At 37.2% G+C, this 26971-nt stretch overlaps 1 protein-coding gene across 3 annotated transcripts in view; it reads right to left on the bottom strand.

Annotated features, from left to right (window-relative positions):
- MBNL3 (muscleblind like splicing regulator 3) overlaps window positions 1-26971 on the bottom strand; it is a 111807-nt gene that overhangs the window by 54937 nt on the left and 29899 nt on the right. For 2 of the 3 annotated variants that reach the window (XM_003272620.1, XM_003272625.2), the window contains exon 1: window positions 5520-5775. In XM_003272620.1, coding sequence (XP_003272668.1) covers window positions 5520-5696 — 177 coding nt within the window. In that variant the 5' untranslated portion in view covers window positions 5697-5775. Of the gene's footprint in view, window positions 1-5519; window positions 5776-26971 lie in introns of those variants that run through there. The other variant, XM_003272623.3, reaches the window with a different exon arrangement.

The following is a 26971-nucleotide window of genomic DNA, read 5'->3' on the forward strand; positions in this document are numbered from 1 at the left end:
ATCTCTTGCATGCCTCTCCTAAAAGGTCACCTCATTGGAGGCCTCCTGGCCACTGTATCTAAAACAGTAGGCCCTGCCATTCTCTGCACCCTTTCCTCACACCTGACAATATATTGTTATCCTGAATATTTAATTATTTTTTACCTGCTTCTCCTCCAACTCCCAATGAGAATGTCTGCACCATGGAGGCAGGGACTGTTTCTGGTTCACAGCTAAGTCCCAAGGCCGTGAACCAGAAGGGGACAGCTGTCACACTCTGCAGTAGTATATAATAGGCACATATATATCACACCACTTCTAGGACTTCTCACTCTCCAGTGTTCTGTCTTTCCAGTGGCTTGTTGCTGCTATTTTCTCTGTCATGCTCTTGGTCCATTTTCCCTTGCTCTCTTTCTTAATTGAACATAATTATAGAAGTACATTACCAATCACTTCTAAGATGAACACTTGTTCACTTTTTAACATCTAGGACATTGGGATGCCCATTATGATCAATGGCATACTGTAGGGGATGATGAATAAATGGGGGACATAGTTATCAGTTTTTACAAAAGAAAAACTGGTCATGTTACAGTGGAGAAACCCAGTAGATGCCACCTTAATCAACTGATTAAAGTTAACATAATGAATAAGATATATCAATATCACATACCCTCAGATGTCATGCACATCATTTCTGTGTGTGGGTTTCTTCTTTATTTGCCAAAACCACATGATCTCAGTCTAATCATGAGAAAACATTCAGCAAGCACAAGGTGAGATGTATTTTACAGAATAACTGACCAGTATTCATCCTAAGTGTCATGGTCATGAAAGACAAGGAAAGACTGGGAAAGTGTCACAGGTTGGAGCAGACTAAGGAGATATAAGGAATAAATGCCATGTGGGATCCTAGATTGGATCCTGGAACAGAAAAATAGCATTACGAAGAAAATTGGTGACATTCAAATAAGGTCTCTAGTTTACTTAAGAATCTTGTACCAGTGATAATTTCCTGGTTTTGATAACTGTGCAATGCATGGCATGTAAGTTGTTGACATTAGGGGAATCTGGATAAAAAGTATACAGGAGTTTCCTGTATCAATTTTGTAACTTTTCTGTAAGCCTAAAATTATTAATATTTCAAAATATAACGTTTAAAAGGCGAGGCTGAACTATCAATATGTGTTTGTTTGGGTACCATTAAGCCGGTGCAGAAGTAATTGCAGTTTTTGCCATTGCTTTCATGGCAAAAAACATAATTACTTCCGCACCAACCTATAATTGTAATTCTATTTTCCTTTCAAAAGAGGTTTTTGAAATGTCCAAAATAGCATTGACTTTTACCAGTCAAAGATACTTCCCTTTAAAGGTTAGCATAATAGAAAATAGAGATCCTTAAATAAAATGTTATTTTCCTTGACTCTCAGGATGACAGCTGCTGCTTATGTGTCTTTATAGTGTAGACAGACCTCTCTGATGGAGCTGATAAATACTGCTAAGTCTTGCATAATCCAGTGACCCTTGGGATTGCGTTGCTAGGCGTCTAGTTTCTGGTAAACTTTCCCTTGGCAAATAGGGATGAGTGAGTATTCAGTCAAAAATAGTCAAATTTTAAACTAATGAAAACTGCTGTGACTAGTGGTGCTATTGCAGAATATACTGGTAACTTGGGCCAGTTTGACCTACAAGGATAGATTCATATCCATATGCTTAAACAACAGGTTTCATTTGTCAAAATATTATTTTTCTTGTGATCATATGTGATTTTGAAGACATGGCATGTAACTGTTTTATGTGCATTCCTCACCCCGTTCCCATTTTTTAAGGAATATATATAGGTTAGCTTGAGTATCCTCTAACTATGTCTGCTGCTATGGCCTTTACCAGGAAATTCTTGGCACAAAACTATCCAAAGTAGTAAGAGGGGTGGGCAGATGTGATAGGTGTTGATCTGTCATAATGAAATAATGGCAACATTTATATCCTTCCTGGATAAAAAGTGACTGATAACATATTGCTTCAAGTATAAAGGGAAAGGTTCAAGACATCATGATATTGCTGAAGCAGAATAACTTGGCTATGAAAACAGTCACAAAGATTGATTTCGTTTTAAAAATGATGACCCTTTGTTAAATCCAAGGGACATTCACTAAAAATACCAACCTAGATCAATGACAAACTGTAATATCAAGAAATTGGCATAGAATGGATTAAACAATACTTTGAAGAGAACTTTGGAGACAGATTATGCCAAGTCCACAAGGCAACAGAGTCAAAAACAGCTGCATACCAACATGATATGAGACCATTCTATGTAGCTGGAAATTAATCCATGGACTACACTAGACTTCCATTAGAAGATAGTGCTGCCTTCATCACTGAGCACTCAACATTCATGGATTGATAGGCACAGCACTTCAGCACAATACACAATCAGCCATCCAATTTGCCCTTCTTATTTTCATAACATTCCCTCATTATGAGGTGAGTTAGAACATTGTATCCATTGTACCTGTTATTAAGGCAATAACCATCATCTGGTAGAGTAGCTAGTACTAATAGAATTCTTACACAACAACAACAACAAAACAAAACAAAAACAAAAGCAGCGGCCCAAAACTCATCAAATGATTGCTTCAGTTATTTAATCACTCATGAGAGAAGAAATAGTACACAGATGAAGTTCAACAGTGTTTCAATTATAAAAACTCAGGAGAAGTAGGAAATGCTGCAGTAACCACTGAAGTATGTTATTTGTATATTATAGATATGATACTAGCACAATGCACATAGGTCAATTACCCTCAACTTAATTTAACTTTCATGCATGTCATGGATAAGAACTACAAAGCTCTTGTGCAGACATGGAACTTTGATTAATGTGCTATCTAAATGGAAAATTAAATAATTGTTTGAAAGGCTTTATATATTTGAAATATTAAGGTTTTCACTAAAATATGAGAATGTAAGGATTATGTAAATCATATTTACCCTGTGTGACTGGTCATCAGGATATTAACATGATGCAAACATTACTTTAAAAACACTAGATACAGTGAGTAGACAACTTATTTAAATAATTAAGTGGCTTATTAATATTCATTGGCTATTATTTTGTCTCTGAATTAAACACTTTCCAAGCTCTAAAGTTGTAGTGCAGCACGCATTTTGTAAACAGTCACCTTCCCTAGTACTTTTCTTCAAAATGTTTAGTTTATGGCACTCTTTTGCCTTTAAATGGAATTACTGACCTGAGCTTATTAATCATTAGGAAGATCACATATCTCCTTTCACATTCTATGATGTTTGGAAAGATAGAATTTACAAAGCCTGCAAGGAACTCTATATCAGAGTAACCATAAAAACAGTTATACTTAGCTTGAACAACTAATAACACACAGCAACTCGATTTGGTCACGTACATTTGGAACATGAGTTTATAATTTTAAATAATAAGTCCCAACTAAACAGAACTTTATTAAAGAATGCCTACAACAAGCATTTAGTTGATAGGAAGAAAACCTTTTATTTAATTCACTTTTATAGTGATATATAGTTTTCCATTTGTACTAGCTTACTGCAATCTCCACAATAATCACAGAAGTTAGGTACAGAAGATACTACCTATCTGTTACAGATGAAGTTACTCAAGGATTGTGAGGTTAAGTTGCCTGAGGTCAGATACAGTAGTGAGGCTGGGACCGTACCCCAGATCTCCTGAAACAACACATGCAAAGTTCCTACTGCAGTTCCTGACCCTCTGTATGGACCGGATGAAAGATACCTCATTTTTCCCCCAACTAACTCAGTACGCTTTTCCACTTCAAGGCACTGCCCAATCCTGTAGCAGCAGATTTAAATAATACACAAAATAATTGTAGATGAAACTTAAATGAAACCAAAATGAAGAAAACAAAATAAGTTCTTTAGTCATAATGTCTACCACAAATAAAAGCAATTCAGAGATTTTCAATGGTAGGAATTACCTTTATCTTTACAATAACAAGTTTCTATTCTTAAAATGGAATGGTCCGCAAAAAAAAAAAAAAAAAAAAAAAAAAAAAAAAAAAAAACTAATAATCACAAAATAAGTAAAACTCCTTAAGTAGTACAGGTTAAGCATCTCTAATCCAAAAACCTGAAGTATAAAATGCTCCAAAAGCCTCAACTTTTTAAGTGCCAACATGATGTCACATGGGTGGCTGAGATAATGACGCTTTTGTTTTCTGATAGCTGAATGTACACAACTTTGTTTCACGCACAAAATTATTTAAAATATTGTATAAAATTACCTTCAGGCTATGTGTAAAAAGTGTATATAAAATGTAAATGAATTTCATGTTTAGACTGGAGTCCCATCCCCAAGATATCTCTTTATGGATATGCAAATATTCTAAAATCCAAAAAATTGAAAACACTTTCAGTCTCAAGCATTTCAGATAAGAGATACTTAACCTGTATATTGCTTAAGAAAGTGTTTCCTGAGGAAACCATCACACGAAGGGATACATCTCTGTTAGCCAATGCAGCCATAAATAAAAATGTTAATGAGGTAAAATTGGTCACCATGAGGGTAAAACAATATCAAGAAACTGAAAAGGTTCTTGTTACGCTTAGTTCATTTTGACATATTTTGAAAAAAATCTCAAATGCATTGTAGCAAATCTTATTAATTAAACCAGAAATCCATTACAATTTATTGCTTCTATGTTTTAATTTGTACTTTTTATCCTTAATTTAAGGATAACTATGAATAAAACATGAAAATCAGTGCATTTTCTTTTTCTGCAATCATATACATCCTGTCCTATATAATACCTCATCTGGCCTCATATTTTGTTTATAATCTAGTATGTAATACTCAGGCTTAATGACCTTAGTAATAGGACTTTCCTTACAAAATATACTCACAAATCTGAAATTGGTCAATCACCTATCCAGGAGGAAAATTAAGTGAACCTAGTTTTGTAGCAATATGTTTAAGTTAAAGGTTCAAAATATACTTTGAGACGCTTCAAAATGCCATAATTTTCCTTCTGGAAACCTTATACTCCCTCAGTCTGACTTTATTTATCCTCTGAAAGCTGACTAGTCCCTCCTAAGTGCATTTTGGTACTATGGATAATAAGCTATAATTCAGTGAAGGGCTTCTCTAGGTTACATGAGGATTATGATCACTGTAACATCTAAATCATATACAAAAAAGTAAACGATAGCAAGGTTACAATCCCTCACTCCTACAAAAATTCTTCAATTTTTATTCTTTAAGTATATCTGTTTTGATAAGTGGTAAGTGGTCTTTGGTGGAATGAGCTTTAGACTTGGCTTAGCTCTACAAACACAAAGACTTGAGACATTTTGTCGTTAAGACATTCTGACTTTAAGACCTTCTATCTTGACATTCTGTTTTTTTGTTAAAAAAAACAAAATTTATCACTTTCATGCTATTATTAATTTTACTCATTTCAAAGCACATCATATTTCAAAAAACACAGAAATCAACAAATTTAAATTATGTGCATTCAGATGGGACTCACCTTTAGAGAATCAAAACAGGCCACCACACGACCATTTTCCACATGGCAAACTCTTGGTGGATGGGCAAACTTGCAATCTGCATCAGCTCGAGAGCAAGTTCCTCTCTGAAATTCTCTACAGACTTCTAAAGTCAGCCACTTGGTATCACGAATCAGGGCAACATTGACAGCCGTCATATTGAAAGCAAAATTAAAATCCAATGTACCCTCTTTAGGACAATATTACTGTGGACTATTAAAGGATTAAAAATGAATTCAAACTAAGTGTGAAGAGATAACAGGTTGCTTTGGTGAAATGTTTATTTGTTAACACTTAGGTTTTCATTAAAGTCAAATCTGGTCTAGTCAAACAAAAAGCCAATCATAAAAACTATCAGAATAACTAAAAATCAAATTAGAGACCAACTCCTAAGAAGCCAACTGTTAAGACAATGAATGCTTTATTTTGTTCCTTTGCCGAATTTATGTTAAATAACCGGCAGACTTTCAAAAGAATTCTGTGCTCTGCAGTTGATGTTTTCAATTATTCTTGCAAAAAACATATGCTGCTGGCTGCCCTTCGATTTGTGGAATGGTCTCAGATCAGGGGGAGAAAAGTTTTTCTCCCTATTTATTAGCTTTAAATAATAAGATTGGGAAGGATGTTAGAACCCAAAAAAAGTTTTCTTGCAAAATCAAGTGGAGGGAAAATGACTAAGAAAATTGAGAATCACAGAAAAAAGAAATGGACCAGCTGCTGACAGTAAACTACAAGCACACCAGGTTCGGCGGGGAGGTGGAGAGGGCAGGGAACGGTATGGTAGGGAGAGGGGTTTATAAAGAGACAGCTCTAGAGTAGAATCCAAGCAGCAGAGTTTTCAGAAAAGGCACTTTTCAGAACCTGCAAGAAAAAAATAAATAAAATTAGCTAAAATAATACAATGCTTCCGTTTCAAACTCTAGATTTGGAAAAGAAGTAACTATATCCTATTTAAAACAGGAAGCATCTAGATACTGACAGTGCGACATAGTACAGTCAGCCATTGTCAATAAAAAGGGCATTTCCCAGTATAAAACTGTATAGTAAAAGCAAGCAACTGCTTAGATTTACTGTTGTAGTACAAGACTGGGCAACAACCTCACATGAGGTGGGGTAGAGGATGGAAATGTAAAATGTGCTTCAGATAAAGAAAAAAGTCATTTGAAAAGATATTTTTTTTGTTTTTCTGTGTAGGCTCCTTAGTCTCTATGAAGGGAAATTGGAGCAACTCAGAAGAAGGTTTCAGCATATACAAACAAGTGAGACAGAATGTGCTGTTTAATGAAATAGATTAAATATTATGCAGCTTTAAAGTATGCAGTTTAACTCAGTGTGAACTAGCTACAATTTCTAGCAACAGCTGAGAAGATACAGGAAAGGTTAATTTACTGGCATATGCCATAAACACATACTGAAATAGCACTAATGCAAAAGTGAGCTCTGAGTATTAGAAAAATCAAATAACTGTTAACTTCATCAAAAAGTGAGATTAAAGTTCTTAAAAATATTTCATTTTTTTCAACAATATTTTCAACAACTTTACAAAATCTAAATCTTCTCTTTGTCTTTTCCATATTCAAGATGAAATTAAATATCACCTGACTTTTCAAATATCATTGAGAAATTCAGTACCTAGAAAATTCAGGCAAGCTTATCTACTCAAGAGCAAAACATCTTTTTCTCTGAGTCATTCTTCATGGAAATCATTCTAAAATGTATTCTATGTAACTTTGCCTTCTTAAAAAATATCAAACATAATTTGGCCTCTAATTAAAGACTTGGGACCATTAATGTATCAGGAAGTATAATAGTTCTCCTCTTTAAGTGGCAGACTGTTAATTGTCATATCCACTGTTACTTCTCTGTCACAATATCTACCACAGTGAATTTTCCAGCTCTCTTCCAAAAAACCTAATAGCCAGTCATGAATGTTGAATACCAATTAGTTATCCACTGAGTGAAGGGCCTATGGAACAAGATGCAGAGCTTTCTTGCAGAAGTTTTATGACTGCTCTTACTTCTATGGGGGCCCTTCTGCATCAAGTTACATGCAGGACCATGTTCTACAGGGTTGGAGTTGCAAGCAAATGACTTCTAGGAAAAAATATTTAAAAAATAACCTGATGATAGAAATGCAAAACAAAATCACAATGTGATGACCACTCTCATTAATCTAACTATAATTTTAAAAGACAGAAGAATTGGAGAAATTTGAACCCTCATACACTGTGGCTGGGCATATGAAATAGTGCAGTTGCTGTGGCAAACTGTCTGACAGTTCCTCACTTCCACAACTCAGTATATACCCAAAGTATCTGAAAACAAGTGATAAAGAAATCCTCCTACAAATCCTTGTACATGAATGTTCATAGCAACACTATTCATAATAGCCAAAAGTAGAAATAACCTAAGTGTCCATTACCAGATGAATGGATAAACAAAATTTGGTATATCCACACAATGGAATGTTATTTGGCCACAAATAGGAATGAAGGACTGATGCATGCTACCAGAAGGTTGAAACTTGAAAACATTATATTAAGCAAAAGAACCCTGTCACAAAAGGCCACATATTGTATGATTCCATTTATATGAAACGTTCAGAGTAGCCAAATCTACAGAGACAGAAGGTAGATTAGTGGTTGCCAGGGGTTGGGAAGAGGGGATAAGGGTGAATGACTGCTTAATGGGTATAGAGTCTCCTTTGCGGGGTCATGAAAATGTTCTGGAATTAGATAGTGGTGATGATTGCATGATTTTTGAAATACCATAACCCATTCACTGAATTGTACACTTTAAATAGATGAATTGGATAGTATGTGAATTACATCCCAATAAAGCTGTTACATATATTTTTAAAAGTCTAAAGAGACAAGACAATAAAAAACAGCCTGACTAATGATGGGATTAGCTATCCCAAGCTTTCTGAGTTTCTCCTTAGCCAGAGATTTTTCTCAGGAGTGTTACTAAGTTGAATTTCAAGAGTAAGTTCATTTCCACACTGTAACTGACTTAATGTATTATGAAAAGTACTCTGAAAGAGTATGATATTTCAACCTAATCCCACAACCCAATTATATAGTCTGCCTGAACACATTTGGAAGGAAAATGACAAAAAAGATCTATCTATCTATGTAAGATCTGCTCAAAACATAAACAGTGAGGGTCTGGAGACTTTTTCTACAGAGGTCCATCAAGTATAGAAACATAATAAATGATACATGTGAATTCTGAACTTTTACAAATGAAAAATGCAAAAAAGAATTGGCTTCTGGCCATGCATTTTATTCAGAGATAGGGGAAGAAGGAATTTTCTTTTTTCTTTTTCTTTTTAAAAATTTTGGCCTGTAACCTATGATGAAGCCCTGGCCAGTTCTTGAAAGCAGTTCTAGCCACCACGTCTTCCTTCAGACTGAAACTATTTTAGGGGCTGACTCAGAAGAAACTAAGTGCAACACTCAAGGGAGCTGGCGCAAAGATGGGGAGAAGTTCTCTCATGCAGCTCTGTTTGTCTATGTATAAAAGGCAGGAAGAAGTGTCAGTTTTCTCTGTATTCTTAAGATCAATTTTGTTTTGGGGATAATATAGCTTTATCTTCACTTCCTTAGACTTAAGTAATAGGAATACAGTTCTGCTTCTTAAGATTTATAGTCCTCTAAAGCAGAACATGAAAAGTTACCATTTCTTAGTGCACTTGTACTTTATTGTACTTGCAGGTTTACAAGTGCTTGTATTTCACTGATGTTTTGATCTCTCAAAAATATTCTAAAGCATGAGTGATAACCCAAAACACTGATGACTGAAATGAAGCTTGTTAAATTACTTATTCGAAGTTACAAAGCCTGGTGGTAGAGCCATGACTCCAGGCAAGAACTTCTGACTCCAAATCTCATGCACAGATTCTAGCTGAGAAATGTCATAGATAGCATTGCTTATCTCTCTTGGGAATCTTAAACAACAGAAACCTGTCATTTTTGTAGAGTACTTATGGTTCGTTCTCAGAATTACATTCATGCCTGATGTATCAACATTTTCATAATCTCCGTAAGTTGTGCTCAACCAACATTTATCTAGCATCTACTATGTGCCAGGCATTGTTCTAGTTACTGAACAAGACTGATAAGGTCCTTGCTCTCGTGGAACATGCTATGCTCATTTAAATAGAGAAGTAACTTGATGTACAAGGAAATTAAATGAGTATTAGAATTTATGAAGAGCTGGAAGTAAACACTAGGAATTCTGACTTCAGCACAAACCTCTAACTCACCATGAATGATACACCAAGCACTATGATTTAAGAATACTCTTAAACGCACACTCAAACACTACTGCATAGAAGTTAAGTCATCAAGAGGAATACCTTGGAATTACATTGAGACTTATTGCTCCCCAGATTTCTCTTGGAGAGGGCGACTACTGTTCTCATTTTACAGATGGGGAAATGAGGGTGGAGAAAGGTTGAGTAATTTAACTTGCACAACTTCATGAAGCTAGCAGGTGATCAAGCCATGGTTCAAACTCAAGCAGCCTGACTCCAGAGTACCTCCCGCCCACTTAACCATACCACAGTACTGTGTTACTCTTATGGCATCTATCATATTCTTCCTCGTGCTTGCTGACTGGGCCCCTTAACCTTTTCTCCCTTATTAGATTTAAACTCCTTGAGCATAGAGATCATGTCTTGCTCAGCATTGCTGCCTCTATTTTGTCACTGGGGGTTAGAGTAGCATTCCCCAGGTTTTTTGTTTTGAAAACTATAAGGATTAAATGGTAATTTAACATTAACCCTTCTGTTGTATGACATTAGAAAAGAGTTTTGTCAGTTGGGCATCCTCTAGGCTAGCTGAGCTTTGGCCGCCTCTGTTAGTTTTGAATCGATTGGACCTGTGAAGTTGAATATTTTCTCACAATCCTAGCCTTCAAATTGGGATGACAATATCTAGGATTCTTCATATATAGTGCATTCATTCTCCACAAAGAATGACCTATTACTGTCCATTTGATAGCAACAAGATCTTATAAAAATATGAAATTCCCAGATGATTTCTGTTTGTGTCTTTGGATAGTATGTTCATCTTTGGAATGTTTTTGCTCAATAATAGGTATGATGAAACTGAACTGGTGGTGGGAGTAAGGGTGGGGGAGATTTCTCTCTGATCCACAGGAAGAAACCTTTCATAAGTATTCTTCCATGAAAATAAAATAGTTAATTTTGACTTTGAATTGATGCTCATCTATAAGAGTCCCAGACAAGACACAACATAAGGAAAATGTAAAAACTTATATTAAAAAATTACATACATAACAGATTCTCTATTAAGTGCAACCTTTGAAAAAAGAACTGCAGATTTTATTATTTTTAAGAATTCACATTTTTTCTCATAGAAGTTATCTTGAAAGTAAAACAAGAGAAGAAAGACATGTTTTCTTCTAATCTAATGGAAACAGTAACTTGTCCTAGAGCTGTTTGCAAGGCCACTGCCATCAGCTACTTTTGCCCCAGTTTTCCTATACTTTCCTTGTCTCCTACTTTCTTTTGCCTTCCCTCCACAAAACAGCACATGACAAGAACACTGCCAGTGCCTGGTCCAGAAGAACACAAAGATACTTGGCACCTAAACCAATCACTAAAGAGGTCTTCCTTTAAATGCATTTATCAACCCCTGAATAAACAATGAAAACAATGTTTTCTTTCTTTCCATTTTAAGCTTTCCTTACATCTGTATTACTTCTGAATTTCTTGTGGTCATTTATTTTGGCTCTACAAATATATGACACACCTGCCATACACTGCTTGAATTGGATGGCTGACAAGATTTAAAAGCCTCCAAGTTTTCAAATTTGCTTCAAGTTCTATTTCCCTCACGTGTTTTCGTTAGTGGTCCACCACCACGCATTCTGTAAGGAATATAAGAGGTGCCCAGCACGGCAGATGGAAACCATGATTTCATAGGCATCCTATGGAAAACCAAGTCTTCTGTCCAGAAAAAAAAAAAAATGGTCGTAAAAAATAAGGATATTTTGCCTACAGAACTTTTTCATTAACTTTTTTTTAAAGCTTTGCTGCATTTTTTCATAATACTCCTGGGATAGTAAATTCCATATGTCTTTTTTCAAAAAGCAGGTAAGTCAACTTATTCTATTTTACAAAACAGTTAAACACCCCAACTCAGTTCATACATATAATCATAAAAGGAAAAAACAGGTCCAACAGTGTCTCTTTTGAAAATCACTTTAGCAATGGATAAAATAATGTTACTGGCACATCTTTTTTAAAAAGATGTGTCCATTTTTAAATAGTACAAGAACTTGCTAATAAATGCTATTTAAAGTTTTATTATCATTATTATTTTTTAATTGTACTTTAAGTTCTGGGATACATGTGCAGAACGTGCAGGTTTGTTACATAGGTATACATGTGCCATGGTGGTTTGCTGCACCCATCAACCGGTCATCCTAATGCTATCCCTCCCTTAGCTCCCCACCCTCCAACAGGCCGTGGTGTGTAATGTTCCCCTCCCTGTGTCCATATGTTCTCATTGTTCAACTCCCACTTATGAGTGAGAATATGCAGTGTTTAGTTTTCTATTCCTGTGTTAGTTTGCTGAGAATGATGGTTTCCATCTTCATCCATGTCCCTGCAAAGGACATGAACTCATCCTTTTTTATGGCTGCATAGTATTCTATGGTGTATATGTGCCACATTTTCTTTATCCAATCTATCATTGATGGGCATTTGGGTTGATTCCAAGTCTTTGCTATTGTGAATCGTGCTACGATAAACATACATGTGCATGTGTCTTTATAGCAGAAAGATTTATAATCCTTTGGGTATATACCCAGTAATGGGATTGCTGGGTCAAATGGTATTTCTGGTTCTAGATCCTTGAGGAATCGCCACACTGTCTTCCACAATGGTTGAACTAATTTACACACCCACCAATAGTGAAAAAGCATTCCTATTTCTCCACATCCTCTCCACTGTCTGTCTCCAGATGGTATCTCATTGTGGTTTCGATTTGCATTTGTCTAATGACCAGTGAAGATGAGCTTTTTTTCATACGTTTGTTGATCACAGAAATGTCTTCTTTTGAGAAGTGTCTGTTCATATCCTTCACCCACTTTTGATGGGGTTGTTTGTTTTTTCTTGTAAAAATTTAAGTTCCTTGTAGATTCTGGATATTAGCCCTTTGTCAGATGGATAAATAGCAAAAATTTTCTCCCATTCTGTAGGTCACCTATTCACTCTGATGAGAGTTTCTTTTGCTGTGCAGAAGCTCTTTAGTTTAATTAGCTCCCATTTGTCAATTTTGGTTTTTGTCACCATTGCTTTTGGTGTTTTAGTCATGAAGTTTTTGCCCATGCCTATGTCCTGAATTGTATTGTCTAGGTTTTCTTCTAGGGTTTTTATAGGTCTTATGTTTAAGTCTTTAATCCATCTTGAGTTATTTTTTTGTATATGGTGTAAGGAAGGGGTCCAGTTTCAGTTTTCTGCATATGGCTAGCCAGTTTTCTCAATACCATTTATTAAATAGGGAATCCTTTCTCCATTGCTTGTTTTTGTCAGGTTTGTCAAAGATCAGATGTTTGTAGATGTATGGTGTTATTTCTGAGGCCTCTGTTCTGTTCCATTGGTCTATATATTTGTTTTGGTAGCAGTACCATGCTGTTTTGGTTACTGTAACCTTGTAGTATAGTTTGAAGTCAGGTAGCATGGTGCCTCCAGCCTTGTTCTTTTTGTTTAGGATTGTCTTGGCTATGCGGGTTCTTTTTTGGTTCCATATGAAATTTAAAGTAGTTTTTTCCAATTCTGTGAAGAAAGTCATTGGTAGCTTGATGGGGATAGCATTGAATCTATAAATTACTTTGGGCAGTATGGCCATTTTCACGATATTGATTCTTCCCATCCATGAGCATGGAATGTTTTTCCATTTGTTTGTGCCCTCTCTTATTTCCTTGAGCAGTGGTTTGTACTTCTCCTTGAAGAGGTCCTCCACATCCCTTGTGAGTTCAATTCCTAGGTATTTTATTCTCTTTGTAGCAATTGTGAATGGGAGTTCACTCATGATTTGGCTCTGTTTGTCTGTTATTGGTGGATAGGAATGCTTGTGATTTTTGCACATTGATTTTGTATCCTGAGACTCTGCTGAAGTTGCTTATCAGCTTAAGGAGATTTTGGGCTGAGACGATGGGATTTTCTAAATATACAATCATGTCAGCTGCAAACAGAGACAATTTAACTTCTTCTCCTCCTATCTGAATACACTTTATTTCTTTCTCTTGCCTGATTGCCCTGGCCCGAACTTCCAATTCTATGTTGAATAGGAGTGATGAGAGAGGGCATCCTTGTCTTGTGCTGGTTTTCAAAGGGAATGCTTCCAGTTTTTGACCATTCAGTATGATATTGGCTGTGGGTTTGTCATAAATAACTCTTATTATTTTGAGATATGTTCCATGAATACCTAGTTTATTGAGAGTTTTTAGCATGAAGTGCTGTTGAATTTTATCAAAAGCCTTTTCTGCATCTATTGAGATAATCATGTGGTTTTTGTCATTGGTTCTGTTTATGTTATGGATTACGTTTATTGATTTGTGTATGTTGAAATAGCCTTGCATCCCAGGGATGAAGCCAACTTGATCATGGTGGATAAGCTTTTTGATGTGCTGCTGGATTAGGTTTGCCAGTATTTTACTGAGAATATTAGTCCCTGTTTTTCTATTGTTTGGAATAGTTTCAGAAGGAATGGTACCAGCTCCCCATTGTACCCCTGGCAGAATATGGCTGTGAATCCATCTGGTCCTGGGCTTTTTGGGGTGGACAGGCTATTAATTACTGCCTCAATTTCAGAATTTGTTATTTGTCTATTCAGGGATTCGACTTCTTCCTGGTTTAGTCTTGGGAGGGTGCATGTGTCCAGGAATTTATCCATTTCTTCTAGATTTTCTAGTTGATTTGCATAGAGGTGTTTATAGTACTCTCTGATGATAGTTTGTATTTCTGTGGGATCAGTAGTGATATCCCCCTTATCATTTTTTATTGTGTGTATTTGATTCTTCTCCCTTTTCTTCTTTATTAGTCTGGCTAGTGGTCTATCTCTTTTGTTAATCTTTTCAAAATCCAGCTCCTAGATTCATTGATTTTTTTGAAGGGTTTTTCGTGTCTCTAGCTCCTTTAGTTCTGCTTTGATCTTAGTTATTACTTGTCTTCTGCTAGCTTTTGAGTTTGTTTGCTCTTGCATCTCGAGTTCTTGTAATTGTGATGTTAGGGTGTCAATTTTAGATCTTTCCCACTTTCTCCTGTGGGCATTTAGTGCTATAAACTTCCCTCTAAACACTGCTTTAGCTGTGTCCCAGAGATTCTGGTACATTGTGTCTTTGTTCTCATTGGTTTCAAAGAACTTATTTATGTCTGCTTTAATTTCATTATTTATCCAGTAGTCATTCTGGAGGAGGTTGCTCAGTTTCCATGTAGTTGTGTGGTTTTGAGTGAGTTTCTTAATCCTGAGTTCTCATTTGATTGCATTGTGGTCTGAGAGACTGTTACGATTTCCTTTCTTTTGCATTTGCTGAGGAGTGTTTTACTTTCAATTATGTGGTCAGTTTTAGAATAAGTGTGACGTGTTTCTGAGAAGAATGTATATTCTGTTGATTTGGGGTGGAGAGTTCTGTAGATGTTTATTAGGTCCATTTGGTCCAGAGCTGAGTTCAAGTCCTGAATATCTTTGTTAATTTTCTGTCTCATTGATCTGTCTAATATTGACAGTGGGGTGTTAAAGTCTCCCACTATTATTGTGTCAGAGTCTAAGTCTCTTTGTAGGTCTCTAAGAACCTGTTTTGTGAATCTGGGTGCTCCTGTATTGGGTGTATATATATTTAGGATAGTTAGCTCTTCTTGTTGCATTGATCCCTTTACCATTATGTAATGCCCTTCTTTGTCTCTTTTGATCTTTGTTGGTTTAAAATCTGTTCTATCAGAGACTAGGATTGCAACCCCTGCCTTTTTTTTGCTTTCCATTTGCTTGGCAAATATTCCTCCATTCCTTTATTTTGATCCTATGTGTGTCTCTGCACATGAGATGGGTCTCCTGAATACAGCACACTGATGGATCCTGACTCTTTATCCAATTTGCCAGTCTGTGTCTTTTATTTTGGGCATTTAGCCCATTTACATTTAAGGTTAATATTGTTATGTATGAATTTTATACTGTCATTATGATGCTAGCTGGTTATTTTGCCTGTTAGTTGATGCAGTTTCTTCATAGTGTCGATGGTATTTACAATTTGGTATGTTGTTCCAGTGGCTGGTACCGGTTTTTCCTTTCTATATTTTAGTGCTTCCTTCAGGAGCTCTTGTAAGGCAGGCCAGGTGGTGACAAAATCTCTCAGCATTTGCTTGTCTGGAAATGATTTTATTTCTCCTTCATTTATGAAGCTTAGTTTGGCTGGATATGAAATTCTGGGTTGTAAATTCTTTTCTTTAAGAATGCTGAATATTGCCCCCCCACCCCCAACCTTCTGGCTTGTAGGGTTTCTGCAGAGAGATCCGCTGTTAGTCTGATGAGCTTCCCTTCGTGGTTAACCCGACCTTTCTCTTTGGCTGCCCTTAACATTTTTTCCTTCCTTTCAACCTTGGTGAATCTGACGGTTATGGGTCTTGGGGTTAGTCTTCTGAAGGAGTATCTTTGTGGTGTTCTCTGTATTTCCTGAATTTGAAGGTTGGCCCATCTTGCTAGGTTGAGGAAGTTCTCCTGGATAATATCCTGAACAGTGTTTTCCAGCTTGGTTCCATTCTCCCCATCACTTTCAGTTACACCAATCAAACTTAGGTTTGGGCTTTTCACGTAGTCCCATATTTCTTTGGGGTCTTTGTTCATTCCTTTTCATTCTTTTTTCTCTAATCTTGTCTTCATGCTTTATTTCATTAAGTTGATCTTCAATCTCTGATATCCTTTCTTCTGCCTGATTGATTCAGCTATTGATACTTTTGTATGCTTCACAAAGTTCTCGTGGTGTGTTTTTCAGCTCCATCAGATCATTTATGTTCTTCTCCAAACTGGTTATTGTAGTTAGCAATACCTCTAACCTTTTTTCAAGGTTCTTAGCTTCCTTGCATTGGGTTAGAACATGCTCCGTTAGCTTGGAGGAGTTTGTTATTACCCACCTTCTGAAGCCTACTTCTGTCAATTCGTCAAACTCATTCTTCGTCCAGTTTTGTTCCCTTGCTGGAGAGGAGTTGTGATCCTTTGGAGAGAAGAGGCATTCTAGTTTTTGGAATTTTCAGCCTTTTTGTGCTGTTTTTTCTTCATCTTCATGGATTTATCTACCTTTGGTGTTTGATGCTGGTGAACTTTGGATGGGGTTTCTGTGTGGAGGTCCTTTTTATTGATGTTGATGCTATTCTTTTCTGTTTGTTAGTTTTCCTTCTAACAGTCAGGCCTCTCTGCTGCATGTCTGTTGGAGTTTACTGCAGGTCCAGTTCAGTCCCTGTTTGCCTGGGTATCACCAGCAGAGACTGCAGAACACCAAAGATTGCTGCCGGCTCCTTCCTCTGGAAGCTTCGTCCCAGAGTGACACCCACCAGATGCCAGCCAGAGCTCTCCTGTATGAGGTATCTGTCAACTCCTGCTAGGCAATGTCTCCCCATCAGGAGTCATGGGGGTCAGGGCCCCACTTGAGAAGGCAGTCTGTCCCTTAGCAGAGCTCAAGCACTGTGCTGGGAGATCTGCTGCTCTCTTCAGAGCCAGCAGGTAGGAACGTTTAAGTCTGCTGAAGCTGTGCCCATAGCTTCCCCTTCCGCCAGGTGCACTGTCCCAGGGAGACGGGAGTTTTATCTATAAGCCCCTGAGTGGGGCTGCTGCCTTTCTTTCAGAGATGCCCTGCCCAGAGAGGAGGAATCTAGAGAGGCAGCCTGGGTATAGTGGCTTTGCTGAGCCATGGTGGGCTCCACATAGTTTGAACTTCGAGGTGGCTTTGTTTACACTGTGGGGAAAAACTGCCTACTCAAGCCTCAGTAATGGTGGACACCTCTCCCCCCACCAAGCTGGAGCATCCCAGGTCGACTTCAGACTGCTGTGCCTGCAGCGAGAATTTCAAGCCAGTGTATCTTACCTTGCTGGGCTCTGTGGGGGTGGGGTCCGCTGAGCTAGACCACTTGGCTCCCTGGCTTCAGCTCCCTTTCCAGAGAAGTGAACGGTTCTGTCTCACTGGTGTTCCAGGTGCCACTGGGGTATGAAAAAAACTCCTGCAGCTAGCTCGGTGTCTCCCCAAACAGCTGCTCATGTTTGTGCTTGAAACCCAGGGCCCTGGTGGGGTAGGCACCCAAGGGAATCTCCTGGTCTGCAGGTTGCAAAGACCGTGGAAAAAGCATAGTATCTGGACCTGAATGCACTGTGCCTCACAGCACAGTCCCTCACAGCTTCCCTTGGCTAGGGGAGGGAGTTCCCTGACCCCTTGTGCTTCCCGAGTGAGAAGACGCCCCACCCTGCTTCACCTTGCCCTCCATGGGCTGCACCCACTGTCTAACCAGTCCCAGTGAGATGAGCTGGGTACCTCAGTTGGAAATGCAGAAATCACCTGTCTTCTATGTTGATCTCGCTGGGAGCTGCAGTCCAAAGCTGTTCCTATTCTACCATCTTGCTCCACACCCAGAATCCACCATTTAAATATGTTAAACTAGCCAAATTTAATATAAAACAACTGAAAACCTGGACCTAAACATAGTTGTTATTAAATCACACTGATTAAGTGCTTGCTTATGTGCATGTGACAGAAATCCCAGTGCCATTAAAAGGTCTTCTTTCACCAAAAACTGGATTTCAACTTGAAGACAACAGGAATTTGACACATTTGGCACTTCCAGTCCTATAATACTCAAGCATTTGAGATGAATGAAATACTAAATGGGTTCCAAGACTGATTCCATTTAATATATGCGGGGTGATTTTGCTGACAATTCACTCAGCAGACATTTATCAGGCATCCTCTATGACCCAGGCCCTGATCTAGGTCCTGGGGAAACAAAGGTGAACAACACAAAAGCCCTGTCCTTTGACTTGTACATTCAAGTGAGTGGTAGCAGGTGAGGACTGGCCAGAGGCGCAGAAAATAAACAAAGAAATATATTCCATCATTCATTTTATCCAATCAATAAATATGTAATATCAATGCAAGTAAAACCTTTAAAAATGTTAATATAGGAAAATACCAATCAATCAACAAACATGTTTTGTATACCAACTACCCGCACAGACCTGTATCACGTGCTTCTTGGGAATTAGAATAACCTTAAGGCACTGCCTCTGCACTCAAGAAGCCCCTAATTTAGTTGGGGAGTAAGAACAACATATATGATATGTCTGCAAACAATGCAGACAATTAAGAACAAAATTTGGTAACATTAACAACAAATCTGATGACAGTTCAGAGAACAGAACATCACTAAAGTCTGGAGTAGTCAAAGGAGTTTTCAAGAAGAAAGGGGAGCTGGGCCTTAAAGAATGAGAAGGATCTAGATGAAGGCAAGAGAGGCAGATAGTATTTCTGAAAAGGTAAGCAGCATGAATAAGGGCTGGAAGATCAGACTGGACACCCGGCGTGTGTAGGATGGTGAGCATACACGGGCTGGTTAGGATGGTAGGTTTATACTGGGGAAGAGAAATAATGTGTGGGTGGTTTCTGAAGAACCTGGAAAGCGACCCAAGGAGTATATATTTTTTATAGAAGAAGGAGCCTCTCTCATAGACTTGAAGCAGAGCAGAATCTTACAGGCCATAAATGTAGAATGTTAACAATGATCTGCTCCTGGAAAATTGGTTTACTTAAGGAGCCCACAGCACAGAGTCAGAGTAAAGTTCATGCATTCAACGTACTGTGGAAGAACAAAAGGTGAAGCGAAAATAGATAAAGGTCAGAGTGTTTTTCTCTACTTCACAGGCTCCGTGAGGACAAGACAGAGTATTTCAAGACCGGCCAACATAAAAAGGTTGGGAAACAGAAAATTACAGCTTCTTGTTTGCATTTTGCTACCTACCCATCATTTATCAATGACCCCAGTCATTAAGGACACATAGCAGCATTCCTATTTTCTGAACTGACTCAAATACTTTTCAATCTTTATCTCTATAATAGAAATTCCTTTTAAAAATGTAGTTGAACTTTCAACTAGGATGGTTTTTTCCAGTTACCTTTTGCTAAATAATAAGCTCATACCAGGAACTAAATTTGAACAATAACTTTTTGGGTATAATGGCATCCTGTAAATTCCTGCTATAGGGCTTTAACCAGCACCCCTTGCAAACCAGTGGTCTGAAAGTGTTCATGTGGACGGGCATGGTGGCTCATACCTGTCATCCTAGCACTTTGGGAGACTGAGGTGGGCGGATCAATTGAGGCCAGGAGTTCGAGACCAGCCTGGCCAACATGGTGAAACCCCGTCTTCACTAAAAGTATAAAAATTATCTGGGCATGGTGGCACATGCCTGTAATCCCAGCTACTCAGGAGGCTGAAGCACGAGAATCACTTGAGCCTGGGAGGCAGAGGTTGCAGTGAACGGAGATCGTGCCATTACACTCTAGCCTGGGCAACAGAGGGAAATTCTGTCTCAAAAAGAAAAAGAAAAAAGAAAGTGTTCATGGTTCTCCCAAAGTACATATTGAATTGAATCAAATTAAATTTTGGTGGCCAAGATATTCACTGATAAGATTTGGTTGAACATTCACTGTTCACCTCCCCATACCAACACACACACACACACACACAAACATACACATACACACACACACATATCAAAAGCTATCACTAAATTTTATTCATCCTTTAAATACTTATAAACAGCTCAGGTAATTCTCTAGTCAAACATGCGGGTCACGTAAGGATAATTATTTGGTAGAGAGGTAAACTAAGGTAGCATCCATGTGATATAATGTCATAAAGGGATTCACTACTATACCTAATAGGCATCCTGTGAGGGCTTCCTTACCTGAGTTCATCACTGGCATTATAGCCAATAAATTCAGATTCTCAATCTCCATACTAAGTATCCTCTCCTTATCAGGAGCACTTATAAGAGAAAAAAGCTTTGTGGCTGAAAATGTTGAGAGAGTCCCAAATATACCCTGATTTCAAAGACCAATGCCAAACCCTCCAGTAGCCTTGAAGGGAGTTTTCTAGGAAAGTGAATTTTCTAGGAAAGTATACACAAGAGCTCTAACCCTTTGTGTCTGAACTTACTGTTTCTAGAAGCATTATTTTCATATTCATATCACACACGACTGAAATACATATCTACAAACCAATTGCCTAGAGTTTATTGGAAAGTTGGCTGCTTTAGTAAAAAGTTATGAGTGAAATGCTGGGAGCACAGACAGGATAGAATCTTAAGTTCTACATTTCCCAATCTTTACACAGGCCTGAGGGTATCCTTCTTCGAAAGTTTCTAAAATAAAGATTTTCATTTTTCTCTTGATATTCCAACGTGATTTATGCTTCACTGGAAATTGTGGGCCTTTCTTTATGGAAAAATTTAGAGGAACTGCAAAATAGGCTTGCTTTTAAACATCTTTTAATTGAATGTTGGCCAAGTAGTCCATGTCCCTGTTAACACTAAAGAAAGTTGTGTAAATATAATACAGTCATTATAAAGTCATCTTTCTGGCCCAGATAGAATAGTTCTCTTCCATCTTCCAAGGTCAATCTCAACAAATCTCAAAAGAAAGATTATAGAACCCCCAAAGTAGAGGGGAGCTGGAAAGGAGATTGGTTTAATTATACCATGAGGTTGGAAAGCAACACCTTACCCCCATAATCTAATACTCATCTTCAATAAAAACAATGCTACAAAATCTATCAGTTTCAACTCTGATTTGCCTCAATAAATGGGGAAACAACTTCTGTGCCAACTTTCGCACGACATGCGATTTAAATCCATGTTTTGGATATAAAAAAGGGATATGGACAATCAAGTATACATCAAATATGAAAATATTCCAAATAAAATGGGCTCATAATAGAGTTATGAAAGCCAGTGAGGGACAAAGTAACCTACTGATTACTTCAACCTTGAACAGAGGCCCAGAAGGGTTCATTTACTTGGGTAAAATTCCTAAAATTTTTAGTGTACACATGAAGAGCTCACGCTGTAATTTCATCTTATCTGATATCTTGGCAATCTGTGATCAGAATGGGTAGGCAGAGTCCCAAAAGTTTAACCCAATTGTCCCGGCTCATTTAGTTTGTTTTATTGACAGCTCATATTCATGTTGGAACTTAATTCCTGGCTATGGAGGCATTTTCACACTACTGAAAACCAGAAGGACATCTTCTGTAGCTTTAAATCCCTGGAGAAAGGCAATCTCTTGCTTCTGAGGTTATAAAGATTCATTGACCTCTGTGGGCCTGTGTCTTCCATTAATTTCAACACAACTGCCGTGACACCCTTGTTCAGTTTCAGAGAACAACATCTTCTTTGCACACATGGTTTTGTTTCAATTGCCTCTCTACTATACGTTATCCAAACTTTGGATTCAGCTTTTCTATCATACTCTGCCTGATCCTCTCTACCTTCTAAAACCTGTTAGAATCAGATTTAGTTTACCTGTTTGTAACCATCTGACCCTCCTGGCCACAGTCTGTTGCAAGCCCAAACTCGTGAGATCTGGCACATTTCTTCTGTCAAACAAATAATTTGGTTTGTCCTCTCTTTTTCCTGTGTCTACCTCTGTGAGCCCATTTCTTCTGTTATCCTCTGGTCTGGATAAACTGTGTCTACACAAAATATTTTCTATATTAATTTCTAATCAACTGGGATACTGGGAATTGTATTAAGTAAGAATTCTAAAAGTGAGTTTAGGATTCACAAATAACCACTAGAACACAATGAGGAAGATAAATTTGCTTTGCTGAGCATATCATATGATGTATTCTAAAGCCAATCTTTGTTATTAACTAATAGGTATTTCTATCTTCCAAGGTCAATCTATTGATTATTAAGTAATAGATATTGGTAATAGTTAACATGTATGGAGCTCTTATTCTGTGCCAGACACTGTGCTAGGCATTTTATATTCATCTTCTCATTTAATCATCCACAATATCCTATGAGGTACATACTTTTAAAGAGCAACATTAAAATTTCATTTAAAAACCAAATCAGTCTTTCACAAATTTTAATTCTAGACTTGTCACCAAATCATTGTATTGAGTTTTTCAATATTTAAATTTCTCAGAAATCATAAGAGTCATAAACACCAATAAAAAATCTCCAAGTTCTTTATTATTATTATTATTATACTTTAAGTTTTACGGTACATGTGCACAATGTGCAGGTTTGTTACATATGTATACATGTGCCATGTTGGTGTGCTGCACCCATTAACTCGTCATTTAGCATTAGGTATATCTCCTAATGCTATCCCTCCCCCTCCCCCCACCCCACAACAGTCCCCAGAGTGTGATGTTCCCCTTCCTGTGTCCATGAGTTCTCATTGTTCAATTCCCACCTATGAGTGAGAACATGTAGTGTTTGGTTTTTTGTCCTTGTGATAGTTTACTGAGAATGATGAAAAATCTCCAAGTTCTCATTTCCCCCACCCCGGATTCCTGAAATTACAATAGGAAAGCTTACTACTCCCTACCCATGGAAGCCAGAGCATCCTGAATTGCTTATAATTTGGAAGGTATATGTTTTCATACATATCTGGCAAATAAGTTAGAAACTGCTTGACATAGTGGGTTTAAAATCATCATTCAAAAGAACATGTGGTCCAGAAATCTGGCAATCAGCTGGCAGAAGGGAAGCATAAAAGCCCTTGGGCACAGTAGATCCTTGCTCTAAAAATAAAATTTTTCTACCAAAAAGAGGGCTATCCAAATCAAAGTGAAATCTCTGACCCAAGATTTGGAAATTATGAAAAAACTAGGAAGCTATAATACTACAGCAAGATTGTCAGTACCTTCACAAATTCAACTCTGTTGCTAACTTATAAATTCACTATACCAAAATCTGGAGTGTGCAAGTCATAAAAAGAAGGGAAATTTTTTTTAAAAAAAGATTTCACCGCAAGAGGTTTTCAGGACAAGATCTGAGTAAGAGCCTGCAAATAAAACAGGGATTTGAAAATAAAACTCAGGGGAAATACTGAAGTCAAACAAGCAAGAAGTCTGTACATATATGTTGTTAAGTACCAACATATATGGAAAGTAAGAAGGTACCTATAGATTAAGAATCATCTCAAAAATCAACTCAGCTTAAATGGCTAGGCAAAAAAGAAGAAGGAGGTGCAAAAGGAGGAGACGGAGGAGGAGGAGTGGTGGCTTAAATAGTAATTTAAAGAGGGCATGTACATTTATACTGAGGTGAAGGGAAAGTCCATCAAAGCTGATGGATTCCTATACTATAGGTAGGAATCATGTGATGTGGATATCATCTATGTCACTAAGTACTGAATGGCTTAAACTATTAAATCTGACAGCCATATAATTCCATATACAGAAAGGGAACCAAAATGCCTTCATTCTATTTAAAATAACAGTATAATCCTACAAAAGATCATAAAGGTTCTCGCAAATACAAACTTCTTCAACTCACACTGACATAAAACTAGGCTGAAATTCCCAGGGTCTAATATGGATGGTATTATCTATTACATGTACTACTAAACAAACGTTCCACTGAAGATACTCAAGCCTCAAACAACAAAGCAGCTTTCACATTAGTAATTACGGAAACGACACAACTCATGTTTTCAGGTTTGTCAAAAGTCAAATAAGATTCATTCAGTAAAGGGTAAGAATTTTGAGAATTCTAGAATTGGAAATAACTCTGAAAGATCAAGTCTAGCTCATTACCTTCAGGCAGGTAAACGTAGGCCTCTAAACCTTTTTTTTGGGTAGATGGCTTATATCCATTTATTCAATGTATATCAATAGCAGTTATCCATAATTAACCTTTTATAAATTTATTCACTAAACAAACACTTAGTAAGAACTAACTCAGGGCCACATAATTAGATGCTGAAGGTACAAACATGGATAAATCACAGTCCCTCATGTTTACATTTTATTTTCAAAATTTCAAACAAATTTCAAAAAATGTCTTAGTGGACAAGTGATATGATTTTAGGAATCCTGATGTTATATACCCTTCATTAAAAAAAAAACTTATGTGTAGGCCCACAAGGTTACTGAAGAATAGGCCAAACCATATCATCACTAGGAACTGGTTCATCTTCTGTTGCTATAAAGGAATATCTGAGACTGGGTAATTTATAAAGAAAATAAATTTATTTTGGCTCATGGTTCTGAAGGTAGGAAAGTCCAAGATTAGGCAGTCCTTCTAGCGTGGGCTTTGTGCTGCTTCAACTCATAGTGGGAAGTAGAAGAACAAGTAGACACATGCGAAAGAAAGGGGGACAAAGTGATTGGCCCACTTTATAACAACACACTCTCATGAGAACAAACCCAGTCTTACTAGAACTGCATTAATCTATTTGTGAGGGTGGAATTCCCATGACATAAACACGTCTTAAAGGCCCCAATGCCTCTCAATACCATTACATTGGCAATTAAATTTGAAGATGAGTCTTGGCAGGGACAAACCACATCCAAACCACAGCAGAACCCATCTATCCCTTGACCATGTTTCTCAGGCCTCTTCCCACTATCACTTGAGCTGTAATTTTGTCTCCCCAACAAACATCCATGTGACTTTCCTAAACTTCAACTCAGCCTCCCTCTAGAGGAAGGCTTCCAAAGCCTTCATGGTTGAAATATCTTCTTCTACCTGATACCTCCTCTTCTTTACCCTTAATCACTCCAGCATATACTACAATATGGCTTCTATCAATCATTCTATTAAAACTCCCCTAGATTCAATAACTACATTCAAGTACAACATTAATTTGAATTGAATATTACCTCTCCTAGTACAGTACTTGGCATACTAGATTCTCAATAAATACTAGCTGAGTTGAAATTTGTATAAATAATAAAGGTGGTGTGCACTATATAGTAGTTACTCATTAAACAAAACTTCAAATTGTCAGTTGTGTAAGAGTCTGCATATTTACAACTATTTTTTCTTCCATTTGTTTTCCAAATATGTATTAAGTACTAGTACAAGGCAGTGGACATGGTTCCTGTTCTCATGAACTTTAATAGTCTAACAAACTATAATTTCCATGCCACATACTTAATAAACCTGTGTATAGAAAGAAGAGTACAACATAAATTTGATTTTTAAAAATATATTTAAAGATCTTATAGGATTATGGAATGCGCTTCCTTAGAAAGGGAGAAATCCTACTCATTCCGCGAGAGCCAGCTTTTGATTTACACCAAGTAAAAGGGATCAATGGGTACTCAAAACAGTGTTCAAACAGACATCGCCACCATGAACGCATTAAATTAAAGTTGTCTATTTCTGTGAACCCCTTCAGAGCAGAACCTAGCCTGGTGCCTAACACTTAATAGGCTCTCAGTCTACTTTTTATATATATATATTTTTTCCCTTTTGCAGGAGGAAACTAAGACCAGACCCAGAGAAGTGAAGAAAGCGTGTTGTTGTATACACTACAGAGTAAGGTTTAGAATCACAAAGACCTGAATTTGAACCTCTGTCAAGATATTTAAACTCAGTATCTCAGTTTCCTAGCAGGAATAAGTCATATGACAGATGTGCAAATGCTTGATGTGAGGTAGGCACTCAATAAAGCCAAGATCCCAGTTAATGACAGATATGGTAAATGGGTTGTTAGGAATTCAAAGAAAATGTTAAAAATGAGCAAATTATAGTATTTATTTGGTGTTTTAGGCTTGACTTCAGCCAAGGTGAAGCTCTAAATAAAGTGTGGGAGAGTGCAAGGGACCTAGGTGGAAAAAAGTTAACAGTTGCCCAAGGGATAGAAAACAGAGCTGATGTAACAGCATCCTTAGAGACTATAGTAAAACTTACCCAGATAGTAGCAATGTCAATTAATTAAACAGGCAAAAGTTTTATATAATCAAAATAAATAAAGGTAGAGTGCTTCAAGATGGCACAAACAGAACAAATGAAAGCAGTATCTTTTCTAGATCTTTTAAGATTAATTTTTAAATAAGTAAAGTTCTCATGAAAAATTGGAAACTTTAAACAACTAGGTTCTTAAGAGAACAAGAGAAACAAAATTAAATGTCCTAGATTTTTTCGAAAACCGTAACAGTTATCCCGGCATAGCATAGTGGTTAAGAATAGGATTCTGGAGCCAGAAGGCCTTGATCATTATTCTACTTCTTACTGACTAATTGAAAACCCTGGGCAAGTTACCTAAATAATCTGTACTTCAGTTTCCTCATCTATAAAATGGTGGCAGTAATAGTATCTATCTCCTAGGGTTGTTTTGTAGATTGAAATTAGTTAATATTTGTAAAGGACTTATAATACTGTCTGGCACAGAATAA

This window comes from Nomascus leucogenys, chromosome X, assembly GCF_006542625.1.
Source record: "Nomascus leucogenys isolate Asia chromosome X, Asia_NLE_v1, whole genome shotgun sequence".
Lineage (NCBI taxonomy): Eukaryota > Metazoa > Chordata > Mammalia > Primates > Hylobatidae > Nomascus > Nomascus leucogenys.